The sequence below is a fragment of the Dendrobates tinctorius genome, unplaced genomic scaffold (assembly GCF_039654945.1).
Source record: "Dendrobates tinctorius isolate UK_male_01 unplaced genomic scaffold, ASM3965494v1 ptg000028l, whole genome shotgun sequence".
NCBI lineage: Eukaryota > Metazoa > Chordata > Amphibia > Anura > Dendrobatidae > Dendrobates > Dendrobates tinctorius.
Window position 1 is genome coordinate 5,293,153 of NW_027361696.1, and position 26,655 is coordinate 5,319,807.

At 46.6% G+C, this 26,655-nt stretch overlaps 1 protein-coding gene across 15 annotated transcripts in view; it reads right to left on the minus strand.

Annotated features, from left to right (window-relative positions):
• Positions 1-26,655, minus strand: part of LOC141085046 (protein CEPU-1-like) — a 1,055,154-nt gene that overhangs the window by 339,843 nt on the left and 688,656 nt on the right. For 9 of the 15 annotated variants that reach the window (XM_073570037.1, XM_073570036.1, XM_073570030.1 and 6 more), the window contains one exon: positions 16,492-26,629. The exons of the other annotated variants lie outside the window; for them this stretch is intronic. In XM_073570037.1, the coding sequence (XP_073426138.1) occupies positions 17,674-19,551 (1,878 nt within the window). In that variant the 5' untranslated portion in view covers positions 19,552-26,629 and the 3' untranslated portion in view covers positions 16,492-17,673. Of the gene's footprint in view, positions 1-16,491; positions 26,630-26,655 lie in introns of those variants that run through there. 15 annotated transcript variants of the gene reach the window in all.

Sequence of the window (26,655 nt, forward strand, 5' to 3'; positions counted from 1 at the left end):
GAAAAAGAGAAAAGGACTGACCCCTGGCTTTAACCCATGTAGGAGTGGCCGGACGCCCCTTCCTTTTCACCTCTATTGGTCAGTTGGGCGTCGTAATTACTGCATCACCTGGGGAAAGTAGTTGGGAGGGAGGAATTGGGCACTGAACGGTAATTTCCTCCAGCTCTGGTTATAGGGGGTGTGCATTCAGAGGTACGTTCCTTAATTAGTACCGTGCCTGCCAATCTGTCTCATCGTACAGAGGGCAATAAGCACATCCTTGGTCTGCTGGTTATACCAGGGCTTTCCCATCATAGCCATAATTTCCAAACAAAAGATAGGACAGAAAACCAAGAGAAGGGGATGGGTAACAGCTACACGTACAGTAATGTCCCAGATAAAAAATATTAAGACACTGAGTCTGATTCCCTAAAACCTTCCACCGCTGCCGTCAATTTGTCAGGACTTTCTTAAATCCCACAAATCCCTGATATCACAGGCCAGGAAGGTCACGAGTACCACCCACTGTAATCTTTGGAGCAAACAGCTCTCTGCTGCCTCCTATCACCTGAACAATTACATGATTGGCTGATGATCAACGGAGAAGGCAGCAGCCTGTTCGCACCACTAGGCCGGCTATCGGAAAATTAACCGTGAACGTACGACATATACACCTCCGGATTCCAACACATGGAATATGCATACACACCCCGGTATGGTCACAGCCAACTCTCAGATACCCTCAGACTACTCGCCGCCGCCTCCACTAATCTGTTTTGGACGACTACACACCGTTCACAGTAGCTTATGGCTTCGAGGCGTAGTTTACATAACAAAGAACAGAACTATTAGGCTGGGTTCACACGTACCGGAACTCTTGCGGAAATTACCGCGAGAATTCCGATATTCCATTCCGCGGGAAAATCGCATTTTAAATTCCCGCGATTTTCCCGCGGAAAAACTAGCATTTTGCAAGCGTAATTAGCTTGCAGAATTACTAGCGTTTTCCAAGCGATCTGTAGCATCGCTTGGAGAACTGATTGACAGGTTGGTCACACTCGTCAAACATAGTGTTTGACGAGTGTGACCAACTTTTTACTATTGAGGCCACCTATGCGGCATCAATAGTAAAAGATAGAATGTAAATAACAAAAAAAATATTGTTATTCTCACCTTCCGACGTCTTGCGCAGCCTTCCCGCCTCTCTCCACGCTCCCGGTCCCAGTAATCCTTTGCGACAATACCGCGATGACGTCTGTTCTCGAGGGATCGCGAGACTTCGTGATCCCGCGAGAACGGATGTCATCGCTTGCAAAGGCTTACTGGGACTGGGAGCGTGGAGAGAGGCGGGAAGGCTGCGCGAGACGTCGGAAGGTGAGAATAACAATATTTTTTATTTTAAATTCTATTTTTTACAGGGATATGGTACCCAAAGCCCGGAGGACAGTCTCCTCTCCTCCGGACCGTGGGTACCATCCGCAAATGTTCTGCTTACTTTTCGCATGGTGTGCACAGCCACATGCGGTAAGCAAGCAGAACAATGCATCCCTATGGGTGCGGGATCGCCGCGATTCCGCGAAATTAATGAGCATGCTGCGTTTTTTTACCGCAAAGCAATTCCGCCGCGGTAAAAACCGCAGCATTAGCACAGCATTGCGGAATCCCATAGGAATGCATGGGATGCTTATTTTTCGCGTTTTCGCTCCTGGTCACATTAAGGTAGGTACTTTTGCTAAACCAATGCCTGTTGATTTTTCTTGCTTGTGACATGTACTCTTCCAAATCTGGCATAATTACAGTTCTACCATGTCGGTAACTACAAGCTGCGTTTATTTTTGGATGGCATGTATTGAACCAAAGTCTGCAGAATTTTTATTTTTTTTTAAATTTAATGTGTTAAAAAAAATTATGTATACACAAATATTAATTATTGTTTTCTTTGTGTCACAGATTCATGGCTACTGGAGAGACCCTCTCGTCACTGCACTTCCAGTACCGGATTGGAATCTCCACGTTGTCTGGAATTGTAGCGGACACCTGCCGGGCTCTCTGGAACGTTCTTTGTCCCGAATTCAAGTCCATGCCAACCGCAGAAAAGTGGTTGGAAATCGCCGAAAGATTCTGGACTGTCTGCAATTTCGCTAACTGTTTGGGAGTGGTGGATGGGAAACACATCCGGATTATCAAGCCCAAAAGAACAGGCTCTGAGTTCTTTAACTACAAAAAGTACTTTTCTACTGTACTGATGGCCATTGCGGATGCAGACTGTATGTTTATTGCAGTGGACATTGGTGCATTTGGCCGTGGGAATGACTCCCAGGCTTTTAAGACCTCGGACATGGGCAGGAGGTTGTATGGCAACAACTTCAATTTCCCCATGCCACGGCCTCTTCCCAACACCGAAGGTCCGCCACAGCCATTTGTAATGGTTGGTGATGAAGCGTTCCAGATGTGCCAAAACCTGCTGAAACCCTACTCCAGCCGGGACTTGGACCACAACAAAAGAATTTTCAATTACAGGCTCACCAGGGCCAGGAGAACAGTAGAGTGTGCATTTGGTATCCTAGTATCTAGATGGCGCATTCTTGGCACAGCTATTAATCTGAAACTGGAAACCATGGATGAGGTGGTCAAGGCCTGTTGTTCTACAAAACTTTGTACTTTCTCAAGAGCACCCGAACTTTGATCTTGATGATGTTGATCCTAATCCATTGCCTGAATTTACACAGCACCCTCTCAGGTCATCCGTTGAAGTTGGCCAAATGAGGGACCAATTTGGGGCATACTTCAACTCAGATGTAGGATGGGTGGAATGGCAAGAGCAAATGGTTTAAAAAAATTTTATTGCATGTTCTTTGTATGTTAATAAAAAAACTGTTTTGATACCTGTACTGAGTGCATTCTATGTTTTTACACTCCCAATACCATTAGCAAGGTGTATCAGTGAATTTATGATGCTGTGTTTTGTGCATCATGATTTCACTAATACTCCAGAGTAGGTGACTATATAGATTATGTGGTTATTTACAAGGTATATCTATAGTTCCTTGCCTTTTTGTCAAATAGTTAAATGAGAACAATAGATATGCCTTGCACTCAACACCATCCTCTATAGCCATGGTTTTCAAAATGTAGTCCTAAATGTCAACCAACATACCATGTTTACTTTTTTTTTTTTTTTAACTCAAATTTAATTACTAAAAACATGCTATGTTGGTTTGCTTTGAATACTGTAGTTGGGAAACCCTGCTCAATTCAGTGTGTGCAATACACCAGATATCTCGATTACTGATGTTTCTTGTGTCAGTCTTGGAGATATGTTTTGTCAACGAAACCAATCTACATGACTTGTCTTTTTCACAGCAGTGTCGACATTCTAGTAATATTGCACAGGCAGACTGGATCCAGCAGGGTTCCCCAACTCCACTCCACAAGGTCCACCACCAGATCATGTTGTAATGAAATCCATAGCTCCGTTGAGAACTGTTTCACAAGAGCCCCCCCCCCCCAAAAAGAAAAAAAAAAAGTATTCCATACAACATGATCTTTTGGTAGACCTTGAGGACTGGAGTTGGGGAGCCCTGCTGGATCGAGTATGTGCAATATTCCTAGAATGTAGAGACTGTTGTTGAAAAGGCAAGTCATGTAGATTTGGTTTGTTGACATCACACATATCTCCAAGACTGACACAAGAAACATGTCTCACACATGAAACAGTAATGGAGATATATGTTGTTGCAAAAACGCTAAGTGTACGGCGCAGTGTGTGTACGGCGCAGTGTGTGTAGTCGGCGATAGACACAGTAACCATTCCAAATTTTTTGAAAGCACACGTGCACATTTATTTTGTAACAAAAAAGAACCAACAAAAAAATTTATTAGGAATGACGTTTGGGGGAAGATTGGGAGACTTTGGGTGTGTGGAGAGACGAGGAATGACTGGAGGTAGAGGAAGGGGTTCTAGGAGAAGGGGCGACAAAAGTACTGGGGGAAGGGAGCTCTGGAATGGACATTGAGCCAGCTTGAGACACATTAGGAGGAGACAGTGGATGGACAAAGTTTTTTTTTTTCTTCTTCTTTGGCGCAGGAATATCCTGCCCGGACCGACTTTCAGCCTGTGACCGCCTTACTTTTGATGACCGCCTGGTGACGGTGGACTGTGGCGTTGCCCTGTAAAATAGGGAATGCGGATCACCCCTTTGCTGCTCTGTGGTGGCGGTGCTGCTAGAAGTTGCGGTGCTCCTAGTAGAGAAATTTAGGTCGGTGCTCTGAGCAGTAGGCTGCCTGTCTGGGATCTCATCCAAAGTTCTTGGGGGACTCAGAGGAGGAGAATTGGTGGCGGTGCTCCGTTGCTGCGGCGTGCTGGCGGTGCGCCGTTGCTGCGGAGTGCTGGCGGTGCTCCTTTGGTGTTGACTGGTGGTGTCGGTGGCCCAAGCAGGTTCTGTGGTGGTTTGGCTCCAAGCTGGTGGTGCTGTGGCGGTGGTGGTGCTCCATACAGGAGCAGCGCTTGCCATACTGGTGGTGGCGCAGCAGTGTCCAGCAGCACTCAGACTTGAGAGGTGGTGTAGTGATGTCCGGCTTCGCTGGGAATGCAGGTGGCCGTGCAGTGGTATGCAGCAGAAGTCGGTAGTGTGGTAAAGCGAGTCAGCGGTGGAACTGTTGGAAATGACACCACTGACTGCTGAACATACCGATTCTGCTGCATAGCCTGCAAGTAAGCAGGGTTGCAGGCCTGTAACACACTCAACTGTTGCTCAGGACTAAGGTGTTCTGCCATGCCCTGTTAAATTTTACTGAAAAAATGGTGCGCTGGTCTGTTGAGGTCGGCCTCCAGACGGTCAAGGCGCTGGTCAACAGAGTGAAAGCGGTGTTCCATGTGGTTAAAACCACGTTCCATCAGGGAAAAACCGCTTTCCCTTCTGGCGACCAGCGCCTTGAGGCTGTCCTTAAAGGCCTTGCTCAAGTGCATGAACTCGGGCATGACATTCCTGTCCAAGGCCCTCTGTCGCTGGCGGGTAGTGCCCGCATAACCAGTGACAGAGACCTGGGACAGGGGAACACCTGATGGACCAGCTTCCTGGCTGTCGGATGGCTGGGCTGGGTCCGAGGTCGATCGATTAAGAACCGCTCCCGGGACAGGCTGCAGGGTGCTGCTCCAAGTGCTGTGGAAAGAAAGGGAAAACTTGAGTATCATGCATTTACAAGAAGCATTACCTGTGGAATAGAAAAGCACATAGTAATAACAAACAAAAAAAAAAACAAAAAAAAAAACACACTTGCGCTCTGCTGGCAAGGACCGGTCTCAGGAAAGCCAACTCGCGATGATAGCGGTACTTTCTTCTGCGCCTTGCCGCAGAACCACTCCGAACCTGTCCCTCAGCACGAACATCAGTGTTGAAGCGGTCCTTCATCGAGCGCCAACGTGTGCGGATTTTGTTCACTGTTGGGAAAAAAAAAATAGAAAATGCACTTAAGGCAACTTAACTATCAGCACACAAACCGGATAGAACTTTGCAAACAGTCAATGCTGCAGCACAAATAAAATTCTAGACACAATGCAGTCACTGTTGATACTGAGGACACTTATGTTTCCTGCTAGAATATATGTATCAGCGAAAACAACAGTATCATCAGGAGCAAGAGTGAAAACAGGATCAAGACAGCAGTTGAAAAAGCAATCACAGTTTTCCACAAGGCATTGTTGTTTTAAACGCAAGAATATATCTTTCCAAAAAAACACCAGCACCATCAGGACCATAAATCAATGCAGCAGTTGAAGACACAAATCAATCACAGTTTTCCACAAGGCATTGGTGCTTTTCATGCAAGAATATATCTTGCCAAAAAAACACCAGCACCATCAGGACCATAAATCAATGCAGCAGTTGAAGACCAAAATCAATCACAGTTTTCCACAAGGCATTGATGCTTTTCATGCAAGAATATATCTTGCCAAAAAAACACCAGCACCATCAGGACCATAAATCAATGCAGTATCACAGAGCATCTTTATACTTACTGAACGCCCTTTTTGAAGCTGCAAAGGCGCTGTCCCAGCCATCCATCATCGCTGCGGCCACCTCATTCCAGAGCTGCCGGGTCACCACTGTGTCTTTGTACTGCTGGTCACAGCTGTCCCACAACGGGATACGCTCCTCAACGAGGCGGATCAGGTACTCGTTGTCAATGTAGACTTTGTCATCCCGTTGTGGAACCTAGAAAAAAAAAAAATAGAATGTTTAGAATTTTGGAAAAGATACAAAAAGAAACAGAAATGAAGCAAGATAAATAAAGACAGAAAAAAAATAAAATATATAATATATTATATATATATTTATTATATACATATATATTATATACATACACACATACACTCACATTGCGTCTCCTCGCCACGACTTGACTACGCTGCTCCCGCTCAGACCGCTCCCGCTCAGATGGGAGCAAGATTCTCACCTCACGATCAGCTTGGGCAGTTCTTGCCGAGATGGCGAATACAGTGATCCAGAAGAAGACATGCTGAAAAGAAAAAAAAATACATTAGTACATTATAAAATTGTACAGGACACATAGACATTATGTTGAAGAATACTCACATTTTGGCTCCTGAAGCTTGAATCCACACTTGTAGGCTCTTGTCTGCTCTCTGGAAGGTTGTCTGTAGAGTAATTGTCTGACCCTGAAGACACCTTCTTTTATTTACACTCCTCCAAAACAATGTTGCTTGTTTAGGGGGAGTTCTAGACCAGTGTCTAGACATTGTTTACTCAAATCGTGTGCACGCACAAGGCGCTGACGTGCGCAGTGCCAAGCGCTCGTCAGCGACCACGTAGACTGTAATGCTATTTTTGTGCGCGCGCAATTTTTTCAACGATGTCACCGGGAAAAAAATGCAACATGTAACGTACGGCGCGTCTGGGCACACACCTGTAAAATGCGCAGCGCACGCTAAACACTGAAGAGTGCGTACATTCGCAAGACCCTGCGATCACCATGCTAAACATAGGGGAACATTGCGCGTGCGCCCGATAGCGCACGATCGAACGCTAGTGTGAAACCAGCCTCAAAACCGCCGCGGAAACGCGAAAAAAAAGCCACGTGTGAACTCAGCCTTACATGTTATAGTTAATTCAAAGCAAGGCAGTGTGTGAAAAATTTACAAAAAAAATTTACAATGGGGACAAAACACAGCATGAACAGTTACATAAAAGGGATTAAAAGAAGAACTTACTACACTGATCACTGAGATGATTCAGTCTAGTCGAAGGTGGGCGCTTCGATTTGGCCTTCAATAACGGGGCCCCTGCATACATAACATGTAACTCTCTGCACGAACACTGATAATAATTGGGATTGATCATTTATCAGACTCCGAGTCCCACCCACACACCCCTCTGTGAAGATCTCTCAAGGGCCCTGTTGTGGGCTGGTTTCAGCCCTTCTTGATTTTAGGAAATCGTAATTTATGCAATAACTCCTCAGTGCGATCACAGAAGGTCAATAGTGTTGTCATCTTTTGTATCAAGATTTTATCTACACGTAGAAACCAAACATGGCTAGCTGCTGATGGTTATATGACCGCTTTGGATTTGAGGTTTTTTGGTGGGTGTTATAATTATGAGAAATTATGTGTAGTTTTGGCCTAGTTATCAGTGTGCCAACAATGTAAGTCTCATTAATATGGGATGGATAGAAATTCCAATGTTCCATATTTTCTCCCGGAGACATACTGTCTGCTCTCATTGTATTGCCCTCACCATAGGTATTTGTAAAGGGTGTCAGATCTTCTTTGATTCATTTCAGACACTAATAAGACCTTTCCTGCCTCTCACTGTGGACAATACACATCTTTTCAGTCACTTGGACATAAAGAGGAATCCTCACATTTTAATTAATCTGCTTCACATTTCTGTCACTGCCATTTTAAATAAAGGGTTAGGGTTAAAGGAGGGAGGATATGAGGAACCGCAAGGATTTTTAATATTTTTTATGACACTGGACCGCACAGGAGCAGTATGAGGAGACACCATGTGCATTATTATTAGAGCACACAGTGTCTCCCAGCCACACAGTTGCAGTACGAGGAGACACCATGGGCAATATTATTAGAGATCACAGTGTCCCCCGGCCACACAGGAGCAGTATGAGGAGACACCATGGGCATTATTAGAGCACACAGTGTCCCCCGGCCACACAGGAGCAGTATGAGGAGACACCATGGGCATTATTATTAGAGCACACAGTGTCCCCCGGCCACACAGGAGCAGTATGAGGAGACACCATGGGCATTATTATTAGAGCACACAGTGTCCCCCGGCCACACAGGAGCAGTATGAGGAGACACCATGGGCATTATTAGAGCACACAGTGTCCCCCGGCCACACAGGAGCAGTATGAGGAGACACCATGGGCATTATTATTAGAGCACACAGTGTCCCCCGGCCACACAGGAGCAGTATGAGGAGACACCATGGGCATTATTATTAGAGATCACAGTGTCACCCAGCCACACAGGAGCAGTAATAATAAATCATTTTATTTCTATAGTGCCAACATATTCTGCAGCACTTTACATTATAGAGGGGACTTCTACAGACAATACACATTACAGCATACCAATAAACACATATATCAAAACAGATGCCAAGAGGAATGAGGGCCCTGCTCGAAAGCTTACAGTCTATAAGGAAAAAGGGGAGACACGAAAGTTGGATGGTAACCATTGCTTTTATTGCTTGGACCAGCCTTAGTGTAAGAATCGGGTGTTCCTGTTGCTGCATGAACCAGTTAACAGTCTAAATATGTAACAGTACAGACACAGAGTGCTATTAAATGCATAAAGCACATGAGAACATGATGTGAGGAACCTGGTTATGGCAAAAAATTCTGAATGAGCCAAACAGGGATATTTATGTTAATGCGTTGAGGCGATAGGCCAGTCTGAACAAATGCATTTTTAGGGCACACTTCAAACTGTGGGGATTGGGGATTAATCATATTAACCTGGGTAGTGCATTCCAAAGAATTGGCGCAGCATGTGAAAAGTCTTGGAGACGGGAGTGGGAAGGGCACAGGAAGGGTGGTAGGTTGAGACGAGGAAGGAGATGTAGGGTGGTGCTCAGCCATGCAGTGCTTTATGGGTGAGGGTAATAAGTTTATACTGAATTCTGGAGTGGATGGATAACCAGTGTAAGGACTGGCACAAGGTAGAGGCATCGGTATAACAATTGGTGAAGAATATGATCCTAGCTGCAGCATTTAGGACGGATTGGAGAGGGGATAGTTTGGTAAGAGGGAGACCGATTAGTAGAGAGTTACAACAGTCCAGACGAAAATGAATAAGAGAAACAGTAAGAGTTTTTAACAAGAGTGAGCCAGTGATCGGATGTGGGGGGTGAATGAAAGCTTGGAATCAAGTAGGACCCCAATACAGCGGGCATGTTGCTGGGGAGTAATGGTGGAACCACACACGGAAATGGCAATGTTGGGCATAGGTAGGTTAGTAGAGGGAGGAAACACGAGGAGTTCAGTTTTTGACAGTTTCAGTTTCAGATAGAGGGAGGACATGATGTTAGAGACAGCAGTAAGACAATCACTGTTTTTTTCCAAATAGGCAGGCGTGAGATCAGGAGAAGAAGTGTATAATTGGGTGTCATCAGCATAGAGATGGTACAGGAACCCAAATCTACTGATTGCTTGACCGATAGGGGCAGTATACAAAGAGAAGAGGAGGGGGCCTAGAACCGATCCTTGAGGAACCCCAACTAAAAGATAAAGTAAAGGAGCTGTCAGAGAGATAGGAGGCAAACCAGGAGAGAATGGTGTCCTGAGGCTGATGGAACGGAACATAGTGAGGAGGAGCTGATGATCCACAGTGTTGAATGCTGCAGAGAGATCCAAGAGAATTAGCATGGAGTAGTTACCATTAGATTTAGCGGTTAGAAGATCATTAGAGACTTTAGTGAGGGCAGCTTCAGTAGAGTGAAGAGAGCAGAAACTGGATTGTAGATGGTCGAGGAGAGTTATCTGAGAGACAGTGGATAAGTCGGGCGTGAACCAGGCGTTCCAGGAGTTTAGAGATGAAGGGAAGATTAGAGACAGGTCTATAGTTAGCGGCACAATTTTGATCAAGGGATGGGTTTTTAAGTAATGGCTGTATGATGGCATGCTTAAATGAGGAAGGAAAGATACCGGAAGAGAGAGGTTAAATATTTTTTCTAGGTGAATGGTGACAGCAGAGGAAAGGGACTGGAGGAGATGTGATGGAATGAGGTCACTGGTGCAAGTGGTAGGGTGAGAGGATGCAAGGAGCCTGATTACTTCTTCTGTTACTGGTTCAAAATCAGAGAGTGAGCTAGATGCAGTGGGGGAGGGAGCACAGTGCATGATATGAGGTGATTGGGAGATAATTTCCTGTCGGATATGGTCAATTTTTTCTTTGAAATAATTAGCAAGATCATCAGCGTGGAGATCCGTGGTTGGGGCCTGCACTCCTGGGTTGAGTAGGGAATGAAAAGTGTCAAAGAGACGTTTCGGGTTATTGGATAGTGAGGTGATGAGGGTGTTGAAATAGGTTTGTTTTGAGAGGTGAAGGCCAGTGTTGTATTGTTTTAAGCATAAACTTATAATGGAGGAAATATTCGGGTAGATTTGATTTTCTCCACAGACGTTCGGCGCACCTGGAGCACCGCTGTAGGAAGCGTGTTTGCAGCATGTGCCAGGGTTGTCGCCATCTGTGCCTAGTTGTTCTACAGTGCCTACAAGTAGTATTCAACCCCCTGCAGATTTAGCAGGTTTACACATTCGGAATTAACTTGGCATTGTGACATTTGGACTGTAGATCAGCCTGGAAGTGTGAAATGCACTGCAGCAAAAAAGAATGTTATTTCTTTGTTTAATTTTTTTTTAAATTGTGAAAAGTTTATTCAGAGGGTCATTTATTATTCAACCCCTCAAACCACCAGAATTCTGTTTGGTTCCCCTAAAGTATTAAGAAGTATTTCAGGCACAAAGAACAATGAGCTTCACATGTTTGGATTAATTATCTCTTTTTCCAGCCTTTTCTGACTATTTAAGACCCTCCCCAAACTTGTGAACAGCACTCATACATGGTCAACATGGGAAAGACAAAGGAGCATTCCAAGGCCATCAGAGACAAGATCGTGGAGGGTCACAAGGCTGGCAAGGGGTACAAAACCCTTTCCAAGGAGTTGGGCCTACCTGTCTCCACTGTTGGGAGCATCATCCGGAAGTGGAAGGCTTATGGAACTACTGTTAGCCTTCCACAGCCTGGACAGCCTTTGAAAGTTTCCTCCCGTGCCGAGGCCAGGCTTGTCCGAAGAGTCAAGGCTAACCCAAGGACAACAAGGAAGGAGCTCCGGGAAGATCTCATGGCAGTGGGGACATTGGTTTCAGTCAATACCATAAGTAACGTACTCCACCGCAATGGTCTCCATTCCAGACGAGCCCGTAAGGTACCTTTACTTTCAAAGCGTCATGTCAAGGCTCATCTACAGTTTGCTCATGATCACTTGGAGGACTCTGAGACAGACTGGTTCAAGGTTCTCTGGTCTGATGAGACCAAGATCGAGATCTTTGGTGCCAACCACACACGTGACGTTTGGAGACTGGATGGCACTGCATACGACCCCAAGAATACCATCCCTACAGTCAAGCATGGTGGTGGCAGCATCATGCTGTGGGGCTGTTTCTCAGCCAAGGGGCCTGGCCATCTGGTCCGCATCCATGGGAAGATGGATAGCACGGCCTACCTGGAGATTTTGGCCAAGAACCTCCGCTCCTCCATCAAGGATCTTAAGATGGGTCGTCATTTCATCTTCCAACAAGACAACGACCCAAAGCACACAGCCAAGAAAACCAAGGCCTGGTTCAAGAGGCAAAAAATCAAGGTGTTGGAGTGGCCTAGTCAGTCTCCTGACCTTAACCCAATTGAAAACTTGTGGAAGGAGCTCAAGATTAAAGTCCACATGAGACACCCAAAGAACCTAGATAACTTGGAGAAGATCTGCATGGAGGAGTGGGCCAAGATAACTCCAGAGACCTGTGCCGGCCTGATCCTGTCTTATTAAAGAAGATTATTAGCTGTAATTGCAAACAAGGGTTATTCCACAAAAAATTAAACCTAGGGGTTGAATAATAATTGACCCACACTTTTATGGTTAAAATTTATTAAAATTTAACTGAGCAACATAACTTTTTGGTTTGTAAGATTTATGCATCTGTTAATAAATCCTGCTCTTGTGTGAAGTTTGAAGGCTCTAACTTATTTGCATCTTATCAAACCTGCTAAATCTGCAGGGGGTTGAATACTACTTGTAGGCACTGTATGTATAGGAGTTGCAGTTTCATCTAGGGCACTTTGAAGTGTTTCATTGTAATGCTTCAGTGCAGAATCAGGACATAAGAGGGAGGAGACAGGGGCCAATGATGACCGCAAGTTCTTCATAAGTTTCTGGGTGTTAATGGCCTGTATGTTTCGAAAAGTGTGGAAAGTGGGGGTGACCTGGGCAGGATGGCAGTTCTTGATAGAGAATGTTAGAAGGTTGAGGTCAGAGAGCGGGAGGGGGAAGTTTGTGAAATGATCCACTGAGCAAAGCCGAGAGAAGACCAAGTCGAGGGAGTTTCCGTCTTCATGCGTGAGGGAGTTAGTATGCTGCGAGAGGCCGAAAGAGGAGGTTAGAGATAAAAGGTGAGAAGCAGATGGTGAGAGGGGAAGAGCAATGTTAATTTTGAAGTCTCCCATGATGAGGGTGGGGATGTCACAGGAGAGATAGTGTGGAAGCCAGGTGGTAAAGTGATCCAGAAACTGATGGGATGGGCACGGAGGACGATACACCACCGCCACTCGCATGGAGAAGGGGATGTAAAGTCTGACAGCATGGACATTGAAAGAAGGGAAGACAAGTGAGAGTACTTGAGGGATAACCTGAAAGGTACATTTGGGTGATAGGAGAAGACCAACGCCTCCACCTGCTCTGCTGTCCGATCTTGGGGTATAAGAGAACTGTAGTCCACCATATGAAAGAGCAGCAGCAGCGGTGGTGTCTGGACTGCTGGATCCAGTAAGTGCCAGAAGGTTAAGAGAATCAGAAAGCAAGAAGTCATGGATGAAGGAGAGTGTATTACACACTGAGCGAGAATTCCAAAGGGCACAATTAAGAGAGATAGAAGGCATGGAGGCAAAATTAATAAGATTAGAGGGTTTTCTGAGTATAGCAGTTGAGGGGTTCGACTTACTGTGACATGGGTGGCCGGGGTTGGGAGAGATAGCTCCTGCGAATAGGAGGATAGAAAGAATGAGCAGATGGCTGAGTGATTTGTGAGAGCATCTTGTGTGTTGGATGGTGCAAATGAATGGATCTGTGCTGTTTAGCAATGTGAAAAGAGCGTGAGTGCTATACATAGGAGAGGAAAGGACAGAGGGGCCAATATGGATGGAGTGTAAAGAGTTAATGCAATGGTGGTGGATGTGAGTGAATGCAGCAGCCAGGATATAAATTAGACAAATGCATGGTATATATTTGTGGTAATCCAAATGTACAGGGAATAGATTTATTAATTTGTCTTACCTGTCTCCTGACCTGTCTAACTGCCATGTTATAACTGCCAGTACTTTGATAAATGTACTTCAATTAAATGTACATAAATGCCCCCCTGCATAGATGCTTCCCCAGGATATGTCAGAATACATTGGAATCCAGTTCTAAGATATTACTTTTTTTATGCACCTCTTCAGTGCCGCAGTCCAGACCTGAGCTATAAAGAGGTTAATAGTGAAGGATTCTGCAAAATCCTCTATCCTAACTATTGTCTGAGTATGAGAAGAATCCATGGGTATTATTAGTGAACACAATGTCACCGGGCCACACAGGAGCAGTATGAGGAGACTCCATGGGCATTATTATTAGAGATCACAGAGTCCCCCGGCCACACAGGAGCAGTATGAGGAGACACCAAGGGCAGTATTATTAGAGATCACAGTATCCCCCGGCCACACAGGTGCAGCATGAGGAGACACCAAGGGCAATATTATTAGAGATCACAGTGTCCCCTGGTTACAAAGGAACAGTATGAGGAGACACCATGGGCATTATTATTAGAGATCACAGTGTCCCCTGGCCACACAGGAGCAGTATGAGGAGACACAAAGGGCATTATTATTAGAGATCAGTGTCCCTTGGTCACACAGGAGCAGTATGAGGAGACTCCATGGGCATTATTACTAGAGATCACAGTATCCCCCAGTCACACAGGCGCAGTAGGAGGTGATAGCATGAGTATTATTAGAGATCACAGTGTCACCCAGCCACACAGGCGCAGTATGAGGAGATACTATGAGCATTATTATTAGGGATCACAGTGTCTCACCTGGTCACACAGTAGCAGTATGAGGAGACACCATGGACATTATTATTAGGTAGGGATGGGCGAATCTACTCGTTAGGACTCGTTACTCTGCGAGTAGTAGGGGACTCGCAGGAGTCGGTACTCTGCGAGTTTCCAAGCGATTACTCGCACAGTAACGAGTCCAATGCAAATGCTAGCGTTTTCCAAGCGATCTGTAGCATCGCTTGGAGAACTGATTGACAGGTTGGTCACACTCGTCAAACATAGTGTTTGACAAGTGTGACCAACTTTTTACTACTGAGGCCGCCTATGCAGCATCAGTAGTAAAAGATAAAATGTAAAAAAAAATAAAAAATATTGTTATTCTTACCCTCCGACGTCCCGCGCAGCCTTCCCGCCTCTCCACGCATCCGTTCCCAGTAATCCTTTGCGAAAATGCCCGCGATGACGTCCGTTCTCGCGGGATCGCGATGTCTCGCGGTCATTCGCGATGACGTCGCGCGAATGACCGCGAGACTTCGCGATCCCGCGAGAACGGACGCCATCGCGGGCATTTTCGCAAAGGACTACTGGGAACGGATGCGTGGAGAGGCGGGAAGGCTGCGCGGGACGTCGGAGGGTGAGAATAACAATATTTTTTATTTTTAAATTCTATTTTTTACAGGGATATGGTGCCCAAAGCCCGGAGGACAGTCTCCTCTCCTCCGGACCGTGGGTACCATCCGCAATTGTTCTGCTTACTTTCCGCATGGTGTGCACAGCCACAAGCGGGAAGTAAGCGGAACAAAAAAAATGGCAGCACAGGAATCGCTGCAATACTCGCATCCCCATTCATTAACATTGGACTCACTAGACTCGCAACGAGTAGCGAGTTTCCGAGTCGGACTCGTTAGAGTCTAGCGATTCCGAGTATTTCAGGATTCGCCCATCCCTATTATTAGGGATCACAGTGACCACCGGGAACACAGGAGCAGTATGAGGAGTCATCATGGACAATATTATTAGAGATCACAGTGTCCCCTGGTCACACAGCAGTATGAGGATAAATCATGGGCATTATTATTGGAGTTCACGGTGTCTCCCCCGGCCACACAGGAGAAGTATGAGGAGACCCCACGGGCATTATTAATAGAGATCACAGCGTCCCTCAGTGCCAAATAACAGGCACACTGAATATGGACAATAGTTAGGATACAGGATTTTGCAGAATCCTTCACTATTAACCCCTTCAAAGCTCAGGTCTGGACTTCAGCACTGAAGGGGTGCATCAATCAGGTTTCCCCTGCAATATGGTGCCCAGAAAAACTCTGAATCCAATTTAAGAACAGATTACCTCCTTTCACTTACTTCATTTGAAGCAATTACATGTTAATTTTCATTGAAGCTCGCCTAATGCATACCAATTGTGGCCTCCACCTTCCCGGAATATTTTAAGAAGCGGCTCACTCTGGCAGCGCACCGATTTAACCCCTAGGCCTCCTCAGGCAGCACTCATCAATCCCACACCAGAAACGCAGGGGACCAAAGCCTCAGAGTTGGTTTCTGAGTACATATGTATGTGGCTACGGCTTAAGTATACAGAGAAAAGTATGTGCCTCCCACATCCAACTCTGGGGGCTTCTCTGTCCTCATCTAAATCCATAATTTTTTTTTTTTAAAGTAATTTTTATTGAAATTTTCAATACAAAAAGGAAAAACAAAAAAGAAAACAACCTGCAATAGAGGTACATATACCTCTAATCTCAATCTTCCCTTCCCCCAGTTTACAATCCCAATGCAAACAATATTTTAATGGTAAAATGGTACAGCTGATTACTTATAATGCCACTCCCGAAATGGTTACAATAGTACAAAGGAAGATCACAATAGTACATCCATAAATATTAATATGGTGGAAAGTATGTGCCCCCCACAATCAACCTCTGGGGGTTTCTCTGTCCTCCATCTACATCCATAAACATTAATATGGATGAAAGTATGTGCCCCCACATCCACCTCCAGGGGCTTCTTTTATTTCCATGTTTTCATCTACATCCATAGACATTATAGACATTAATATGGAGGAAAGTATGTGCCCCTCACATCCACCTCTGGGGTATTCTCTGTCCTCATCTAAATCCATAGACATTAATATGGAGGAAAGTGTGTGCCCCCCCACATCCACCTCCAGGGGTTTCTCTGTCCTCATCTAGATCCATAGACATTGACATAGGGGAAAATATGTGCTCCCATATCCAACTCCAGGGGTTTCTCTGTCCTAATCTACATCCATAGACATTAATATGAAAAGTATGTGCCCCCCACATCCACCTCCAGTGGTTTCTCTGGCCACCTTTACATCCATAGACATTAATATGGGCAAAAGTATGTGCCCCCACATCCATCTCCTGGGGCTTCTCTATCCTCCATCTACATCCATAAACATTAATATGGAGAAAATATCCTCATCTACATCCATAGACATTATTATTATTATTTATTGTTATAGCGCCATTTATTCCATGGCGCTTTACATGAAAGGAGGGGTATACATAAAAACAAGTACAATAAGCTTAAACAATACAAGTCATAACTGGTACAGGAGGAGAGAGGACCCTGCCTGCGAGGGCTCACAATCTACAAGGGATGGGTGATAATACAGTAGGCGAGGGTAGAGCTGGTCGTGCAGCGGTTTGGTCGATCGGTGGTTACTGCAGGTTGTAGGCTTGTCGGAAGAGGTGGGTCTTCAGGCTCTTTTTGAAGGTTTCGATGGTAGGTGAGAGTCTGATATGTTGTGGTAGAGAGTTCCAGAGTAGGGGTGATGCGCGAGAGAAATCTTGTATGCGATTGTGGGAAGAGGAGATAAGAGGGGAGTAGAGAAGGAGATCTTGTGAGGATCGGAGGTTGCGTGCGGGAAAGTACAGGGAGACGAGGTCACAGATGTATGGAGGAGACAGGATATGGATGGTTTTGTATGTCATGGTTAGGGTTTTGTAATGGAGTCTCTGGGCAATTGGGAGCCAGTGAAGGGATTGACAGAGGGGAGAAGCTGGGGAATAGCGGGGGGACAGGTGGATTAGTCGGGCAGCAGAGTTTAGAATAGATTGGAGGGGTGCGAGAGTGTTTGAGGGGAGGCCACAGAGCAGGAGGTTGCAGTAGTCAAGGCGAGAGATGATGAGGGCATGGACAAGGGTTTTTGCAGATTCTTGGGGGAGGAATGAATGGATTTGTGAAATATTTTTGAGTTGGCAGGAAGTGGAAAGGGCTTGGATATGTGGTTTGAAGGAGAGATCAGCGTCAAGGATTACTCTGAGGCAGCGAGCTTGTGGGACTGGGGAGAGTGGGCAGTCATTTACTGTAATTGATAGGTTCGTAGGGGGGGGTCACGTGAGATGGGGGAAAGATGATGAATTCTGTTTTGTCCATGTTGAGTTTCAGAAATCTAGCGGAGAAGAAGGATGAAATAGTGGACAGACATTGAGGGATTCTGGTTAGTAGGGAGGTGATATCTGGTCCAGAGATGTAGATCTGTGTGTCATCAGCGTAGAGATGATACTGAAAGCCATGAGATTCTATGAGCTGTCCCAGGCCAAAGGTGTAAATAGAGAACAGCAGGGGCCCAAGGACTGAACCTTGTGGGACTCCGACAGATAGGGGGCGAGGTGAGGAGGTGGTGTGTGAGTGGGAGACGCTGAGTGTCCGGTCTGTTAGGTATGATGAGATCCAGGATAGGGCCAAGTCTGTGAAGCCGAGGGATGAGAGGGACTGTAATAATAGGGAATGGTCCACTGTGTCAAAGGCAGCCGACAGGTCCAGGAGGAGGACAGAGTAGTGTCGCTTGCTCTTGGCGGTTAAGAGGTCATTGGTGACCTTAGTAAGGGCAGTTTCAGTTGAGTGGTGTGACCGGAAGCCAGATTGTAAGCGGTCGAAGAGGGAGCAAGAAGAGAGATGGGAGGACAGTTCAAGGTAGACGTGTTGTTCCAGTAGCTTGGAGGCGTAGGGGAGAAGTGATATAGGGCGATAGCTAGATACAGAGGATGGGTCAAGAGAGGGCTTTTTGAGGATAGGTGTGATGGAGGCATGTTTAAAGATTGAGGGGAAAACACCAGTTGTTAGTGATAGGTTGAAGAGATGGGTTAGGGTTGGGATGAAGACTGTGGTGAGGTTTGGTATGAAGTGGGATGGGATCAGGTCGAGTGCACAGGTGGTGAGATGTGATCTTGAGAGTAGAGTGGAGAGTTGATCTTCTGTAATGGTTGAGAAGTTGGTTTTGAAGGTGGAGGGCTGGGAAGTCGGGAGGAAGGGCTCTGGGGGTTGTTGACCAAAACTGTCTCTGATGTTATCAATCTTCTGCTTGAAAAATGAGGCAAAGTCTTCAGCTGAGATGAGTGGGGAGGGAGGAGGTGCTGGGGGGCGGAGGAGAGAATTGAAGGTGTTGAATAACTGTTTAGGGTTGTGAGACAGGGAGGATATGAGAGATGAGAAGTAGGTTTGTTTAGCTGTGGCGAGTGTGGTCTTGAAAGTAGTGCGGGACTGTTTGAATGCGATGAAGTGCTCGTTGGAGTGGGATCTTTTCCATCTGCGCTCAGCAGCCCTGGAAGCTCGCCTCAGCTCTTTGGTCAGGCTGGTGTGCCAGGGCTGTCTGTTGATTTTGCGAGTTTTGGTATGTGTAAGTGGGGCAGCGGATTCCAAAGCTACAGCTATTGTGGTGTTATATAGAGCGGCAGCGTCATCCGCATTGTGTAAGGAACTTATATCTGTAAGAGGGAGGAGGGATTCAGAGAATGAGTGTAGGTCAAGGTGTTGAAGATTCCTGCGAGGGTGTGAAAGTTTGTGGGGTGGGGATTGTAGACATGGAGTGAAGAGGGAAGAGAATGTGAGAAGGTTGTGGTCAGAGAGAGGAAGAGGTGAGTTAGAGAGGTTAGATAGGGAGCAGAGGCAGGTGAAGATGAGGTCCAGTGTGTGGCCATCTTTGTGGGTGGCTGTAGAAGACCATTGAGGGAGGCCGAAGGAGGAAGTGAGAGATAGGAGTTTAGTGGCAGCTGAGAGGGAAGTGTCAATGGGGATGTTGAAGTCGCCCATGATGATAGTAGGGATGTCCGCGGAAAGGAAATGAAGTAACCAGGTGGTGAAGTGGTCAAAGAAGGTGGAGGAAAGTATGTGCCCCCCCACATCCACATCAATAGACATTAATATGGGAAAAAGTATGTGCCCCCCCACATCCATGGGCTTCAGCTACATCGATAGACACCAATATACGCTATAAACTGGGGGGGGATGGGGGATCCAGGACTTTATACACTGGGATGTGAGAAGTCATGGACATTATACACTAGGGGGGGATGGTGAGGTGTCCTGGACATTATACACTGGGGGGATGGTGATGTGTCCTGGACATTATACACTAGGGGGGATGGTGAGGTGGCCTGGACAGTATACACTGGAAAGAGTGAGGGATCCTGGATATTATACACTGGGGAGGGATGGTGGGGAGTCTTGGACGTTATACACTGTGTAGAGGGGGGTGAGGAGTCCTGCACGTTATACAATGGGGGGGTGAGGAGTCCTGGATGCGTCATACACGGGGGTGGGGGGAGGAGCCCCGGACGTTATACACTGGGGGTGAGGATGTGGAGAGGGAATGGTGAGGAGTCTCGAGCGCTATACACTGGGGGGGGTTGAGGAATACTGGACATCATACACTGGGGGGTGAGTACTGGACGTAACACACTGGGAGAGGTGTGAGGGATCCTGGACGTCATACACTGTGGAGGTGAGGAGTCCTGGACGTTATACAATGGGGGGGTGAGGATTCCCAGGCGCTATACACTGGGGAGGTGTGAAAGATCCTGGTCATTACACACTTTAGGGGTGAGGAATTCTGGACGGTACACACTGGGGGGGGGGTGAGGAGTCCTGGACGTTATACACTTGGAGGGGGTGAGGATTCCAGGACATTACACACCTGGAGGGGGTGAGGAGTCCTGGATGTTATACACTTGGTGGGGGTGAGGAGTCCTGGACATTATACACTTGGAGGGGGTGAGGAGACCAGGATGTTATGTTATACACTTGGGGGGTGAGGAGTACTGGACGTTATACACTGGTGGGGTGTGAGGGATCCTGGACATTATACACTGGTGTGGGGGGGGGGGCGAGACGTTATACACTGCGGTTGGGAGGAGTCCTGGACATTATACACTGGGGGGGGCGAGGCGTCCCGGATGCTACACACTGGGGCGGTGAGATGTCCTGAACATTATACACTGGGGGTATGTGAGGGATCCTGGAGGCTATACACTTGGGGTGTGTGAGGGATCATGGACATTATACACTAGGGAAAGGTGAGGTATCCTGGACGTTATAAACTGGAGGGGAGGTAGGGACTCTGGATCACTGGGGGGAGTGAGGAGTCTTGGACATTATACACTGGGGGGGTTGAGAAGTCGCAGACCTTATACACTGGGCGGGGAATGTGAGGAATCTCAGACGTTATACACAGAGGGTGAGGAGTCCTGGATGTTATTCACTGGGGTTGTGAGAGGTCCTGGATATTATACACTGAGGGGGTGAGGAGTCCTGGACTTTTTACACGGGGTGTGTGCGAAGGATCCTGGATGCTATACACTAGGGGGTGTGACAGATCCTGGACGTTGTACACTGGGAGAGTGAGGCATCTTGGACGTTATACACTGGGGGGTGAGGAGTCCTGGACGTCATACACTAGGAGGGAGGGAGGAGTCCTGGACGTTACACACTAGGAGGGAGGAGTTCTGGACGTTACACACGAGGAGGTAGGAGGGGGGAGGAGTCCTGGACGTTACACACTAGGAGGTAGGACTCCCGTACGTTACACACTAGGAGGTAGAAGGGGGAGGAGTCCTGGATGTTACACACTAGGAGGTAGGAGGAGTCCTGGACGTTAAACACTAGGAGGTAGGAGGAGTCCTGTACGTTACACACTAGGAGGTAGGAGGGGGGAGGAGTCCTGGACGTTACACACTAGGAGGGGGAGGAGTCCTGGACGTTACACACTAGGAGGTAGGAGGGGGAGGAGTCCAGGACGTTACACACTAGGAGGCATGGGTACTGAATGAGAAACTCAACTTCAGTGACTTAAGAAGCTGGGAGCAATACTTTTCTCTATACATGGTACATAGCTTTATCGCTATATGTATATGGCCATGACATAAAAGTTCCCTGATCATAAATTCACAATAAATCAAGAAATGGTGCAGCCTCTTCCAGTAGGGTCGAGAGGACATCAGAAGTCTACAGTGACTTTGGCACACCATCATGATGGGTCGCCCTCGCACACCCAGGGCAGCGGGGTACTCGGTACCGGGCCGGTGTCAAGGAGGGAATGTGTCACAGCAGCAGTGACCCGGTCCATGGCCCTGGGCGCCCAATATCAATAGCGGTGATGTTAATGATGTTAGAGTTTATATGAATAGTTCGTGACGCCACCCGTGGTGTTTGGCAAGTAAGATGGTAAGCCAACGCTGCATACAGATCCTCTGGGACTGGTGGTGTGGTGCAGCAGAGATGGTATAGCTCCCCACAGGTGGAGCTGTAGTCCCAGGGCAGTGTAGGTGCAATGGATGAGGAGAGGCGCAGAATGGTATGGAGGCTGGTACCCAGGTGTAGTGGTGCTGGAATAACTGGAGGACACCAGAGTATGCGGTTCCAAAGCTTTACTCACTGTTTTCAGTTCACACAACTGCCTGCCTCCGTACTGTGTTCTCCAGGTCAGGGCTCCAGCCAACCTCCAGGCAGGATAGGATTCTCCCTTCCACACTCCGCCAACATGTACCTTACTGAACGACTCCTCCAATGCGCCTTTAGGTGCGAAGCACTCCAGTACTTAGTTACCCTGGAATGCCTCTCTCTAGGTGTTCCTAGTCTTTACTTGTATGACAGACAGCTGTAGCCCGCTCGGGGACTCCTCACTGCGTCCCGGCTCTCTATTCAGTTGCTGTTGTGTCCCAAGTCTATGATGGGAGCAAGGCGTTAGCGGCTCACTACTCCTCTGGTGTCTGTTGCCGGACATAAAGTTCCAATCAACCTCGGGGACCGGGCCCCGGCCTTTGCGCTCTCTGGACTGGAAGGGTTCTCAACCTGCTTCCCACCGTCCTCCTATTCTCCTTCGTTCCGATCTGTTCTCTCTCTTATGGAATCTGTAGTCTTCAGTCTACGTCTCTTTCTCCTTGTCTTCCTTCCCTAGGGAGCTCGTTCCACTAAGACCAGTCCTCAGCCTCTCCTGACTGACTGCCTTCCTCTGCCTTGAGCTCCTCTCAGGCTGACCTGCTGTCAGCCTGCTCTCTCTCTGAGACTCACCCCAGACTGACTTGAAATCCTACACCTTCCCTCTCTTTTATATCTAACTCCACCCGCCTCCCCAGCACCTCTCGTGTTACGAAGCCAGGGACCACAAAAGGCACACTATGACCTTTCCAGCATAAAGCATGGATGGGTCCCTGCTGAACTATCCTGTGTGTGGGGTGCAGGTGTTGGAATGTGGAAAGGAGTTCCCAGCCTACCTGGATGGTGGGGCACTACACCTTAGGAGAAGGTGCAGTACCTCTGTGGCGACTGAAGCCTCAGGGGCGCCACAATGATTTAACTATGTCCTTGCTCAGAGAATGATCATAGTTAAGGCCGTGGAGTCTTCCAGGACGTCTAGAAATGGAACAATAATCAGCCAGTCTAATGGACTGGAAAGTGATGAGCAGAGCGTCTGCAAATGGAGCTGATAAAGCGCAGGAAGGAGCTGCATTAGCTACAGAATGACCGGAGAAATACGGACTGAACGGGGCTGGGTGGGGTGGGAGGGTTGACAGCGGCAGATCAGACCAGAGAGTCACGTCATGTATGAAAAGCTGCACGTGTGGAATAGGAAGGTGAAAAATAGGGGAGTTATCACAGCAGAACACACGCCAGTCACCCGCGTGCGGTAAACTACACGCCAGACAGTCACCCGCGTGCGGAAAACTACACGCCGGACAGTGAAAAAGAGCAAAGAAGGAGGGCACCATCAAAAAGTTAGAAGGGATCAACCTGAAGCATGTCAACAGTCAGTAGGCAAAATAAAGAAAAGAAACATGCTAACAATCGGGGACCACCAATGAAAATATTAAAATTTATTAGAGTAAAACAAGAACCAAAAAACAAAACAATTAAAAATACTCTTGAGATACACATCCATAAATGGAGTCCAGCCCTGCAGACATAGATGCACCAATAAACTACATGGAGAAAAACATTAATAACATACAATAATACCAATGAACAACACCATATAGAGTACTCCGGCCACTGTTTAAAGGGTCAAGCTGTATTTTGCCACCAAGTATAGGATCAAAAATTCCCTAATTCCGTTGAACACAAAATAGAGGGTCAGGCAGTATTTTGTCACCAAATATAAGAACAGAAAAAATCCTTGATTCTATAAAGGGTATGTGGTACAACCCTTTAAAGTACAGAACCAATATCTAATATATCTGAAGCATGATCTAATTGATATGTCCTTGAAAAGTTTATGCAGCTACCTTACAACAACAAACCAATAGGGCAATGAAGGTCCCTGAAGATGTTACAAAGCAGCCAGTGGGATAAACAAAAATTATACAGAATTAATGTGTACCAGAGGTATAAAGAGTAACTTAAACCTTAAAACAATGTCCTGCTGACAAATTCCAAGGATCTAATCAATAAAAAAACACAAAGATAGCTGGAATCTAGTATCAAAGTGGGTCACCCTAAGCTAATATAAGTACAAAGTATTTACACAAGATTAAAAGACGCATAAAGGGGTTCTGAATATACCAGAAGTGCAGGCAGTGAACATGTCCAAGGCCACACATGGCCTACCGTCAGGAAAGTCAACAAACAAATGCCAAGAGAACAGAACCAGTGCCGATACAGGAAGGTCTGGAGGGAGCAAGGAGCCCGAAGCGTGACACCACACAGGTACCTTTGTCAGGGGCAAGTGTGCTGGTTCAAGTGAACTGGTGAGTATAAATACACATACCTAAACACAAAGATCCTCAACACCTGTGAGTAGCGCCGGCGCAAGGCCGGATGTGACATCGGCTGTTGAGTCCTGGTCGCCGGAAGCCTGGTGCACTTATGTGCTGTGCGCTTAGAGGAGGATCAGCCTAACAATAGTAAACTGTGCATGCGTGGAAAAAGACCTAGAGAGCGTACAAGTTTCATAACGATTACAAAGGGTGATCGGCTTAGAGTGAGTGCACACAGTGCGGATTCACCTGTGGATTTTTCCACGCGGATTTGCAGGTAAAACCGCAGGTAGAGTGACCTGCGGTTTTTCCCTGCGGTTTGACACCTGGACAAGGGAACAGGTGTCAAACAGCTGCAGAATCCGAAGAATTGACATGCTGTGGATTTAAAACCGCGAAAAAATCCGCAGCATATGCACTGCGGTTTTGAAATCCCATTGGCTAACATGGGACTGTACATTGCTTGCACATCTGCTGCGGATCCGCAGGGCCAAATCTGCTGCGGATCCGCAGCAGAATGCGCAGCGTGTGCACATACCCTTATGCGCATGCGCTAAGTCTCCAATTACAAGCAGTGGAAATCAATTGCTGTAAATAGACAATTTCAACACTAGAGGGCAAAGTATGAAATACAATCGATATATTCACATGCGCTCAGAAACCAAATACAAGCAGAAGGATTCCAAGGTTGCAGATCGCCAATTCTGATTACAGATCAGTATAAAGTCCGAACGATTTGTGTAGATGTGCTAAACTACCCCAATACGAATAAATTGATTTAGTAGTTGCAAGGCGCCGATTTAGACAATAGAGGGTAGAGTAAAACAAATGGTCACAATTCACAGCGGCCACAAATGGAAATACGAGAAAGAGGAGAAAGGGGCAGTATAAAGAGAGTACCCAATTGAAGGACCAATTTAGTCACATCAAGGTAAGACTAAACTGCAAGGCATGTCAGCCCAAAGTCCCACTGCATTACGGGATAAGTGTATAACCGGATACCAAGAAAACCACAAGGGTTAGCCTCCTCTAAGGATAGAGGGTTGAATGAAACAAAAAAGATAATTTAGTAACTGAATATCTTTATTAAAGGCCATCAAACATGATGCTTTACAATGAAAGAGATTAAATAGAAATATCCTTACAGATGAATCCACTCCAATAACACCAGCGCAACTGCAAAATAGCAAATGCACTAAGGTGTAGTTAAAAGTCTTAAAAATAACTATATGTTAAGGCCCCGCCACACACAGTGATCTCGCTAGCCAGATCGCTGATTTTGTGACACGCCAGCGCGATCGCTATGTGTGACGGGAATCAGCGACCGCCCCCCCAGCCGGTTATCGCTGATCCGTGCAGCATCGGCCAGGGCCGTTTTTCGATCGCTGGTCTCCCGCTGGCCAGCACGCATCGCTGCGTGTGGCAGCCAGAGACCAGCGATCAGCGGCGCTGGTTTCTAATGTAAACATCGGGTATCCAGGAGTCGCGCGGCTCCTGGATACCCGATGTTTACATTAGAAACCAGCGTCCAGCGTCACTGGTCCTGATCACTGGAGGGGCTGTCTATGTGACAGCTCACCAGCGATCAGCCTAGTGATGTCCCAGCGATCCCATCATGTCGGATCATTGGTGGAATTGCTGGGACATCGTTATGTGTAACGGGGGCTTTAGACAGTGGCACATAAAACGCCCATGAGCAAGTAACGTGTCAAATAGTGTGTATTGACCTATTAGAGAGACTAGGTCATGCAAGTTGTACTGGATCAAAGGGCTTTTACCAAATTATTATACATGGTGACAAAAATAAATAAAAAACTGACCCTGGCGCCTAGATGGACAAAAAGGACATCCACATGAATTTCAATGATATGCTACTGTCAAAGAGTGGTACAAAAGTGCCATATAGCACAAACCCTCGTGCAGACCATATGAACAGTTGGTCATACACAAAGTGTGTATTAAACAAATAAGCAAAAACACAGGCATAAAAGTACTACTATGGAACAGAATTAGAGTTATAACATCTTGTGAAAAGAAGATCTTCATTTAGTCCCTTTGGAGAAAGACTATGTAAGTCGTTTATCTATTTTGATTCACAGCGTAGAAGAAGATTTGTGAGGTTTCCTCCCCTGATGTTTGTATGTATACTTTCAAGGCCCATGACCTTGAAGCTTGACGTTCTGCTGCGATGTACGTCCAAAAAATGGGAGGCCACGGAAGATATGACTTTATTCTTTTCACTGTCTTCCTGGTCGCAGAATATCGCGTAACCTAGGTTTCGGGATCTGCAAAGACAAAGTGGAAATGGAGT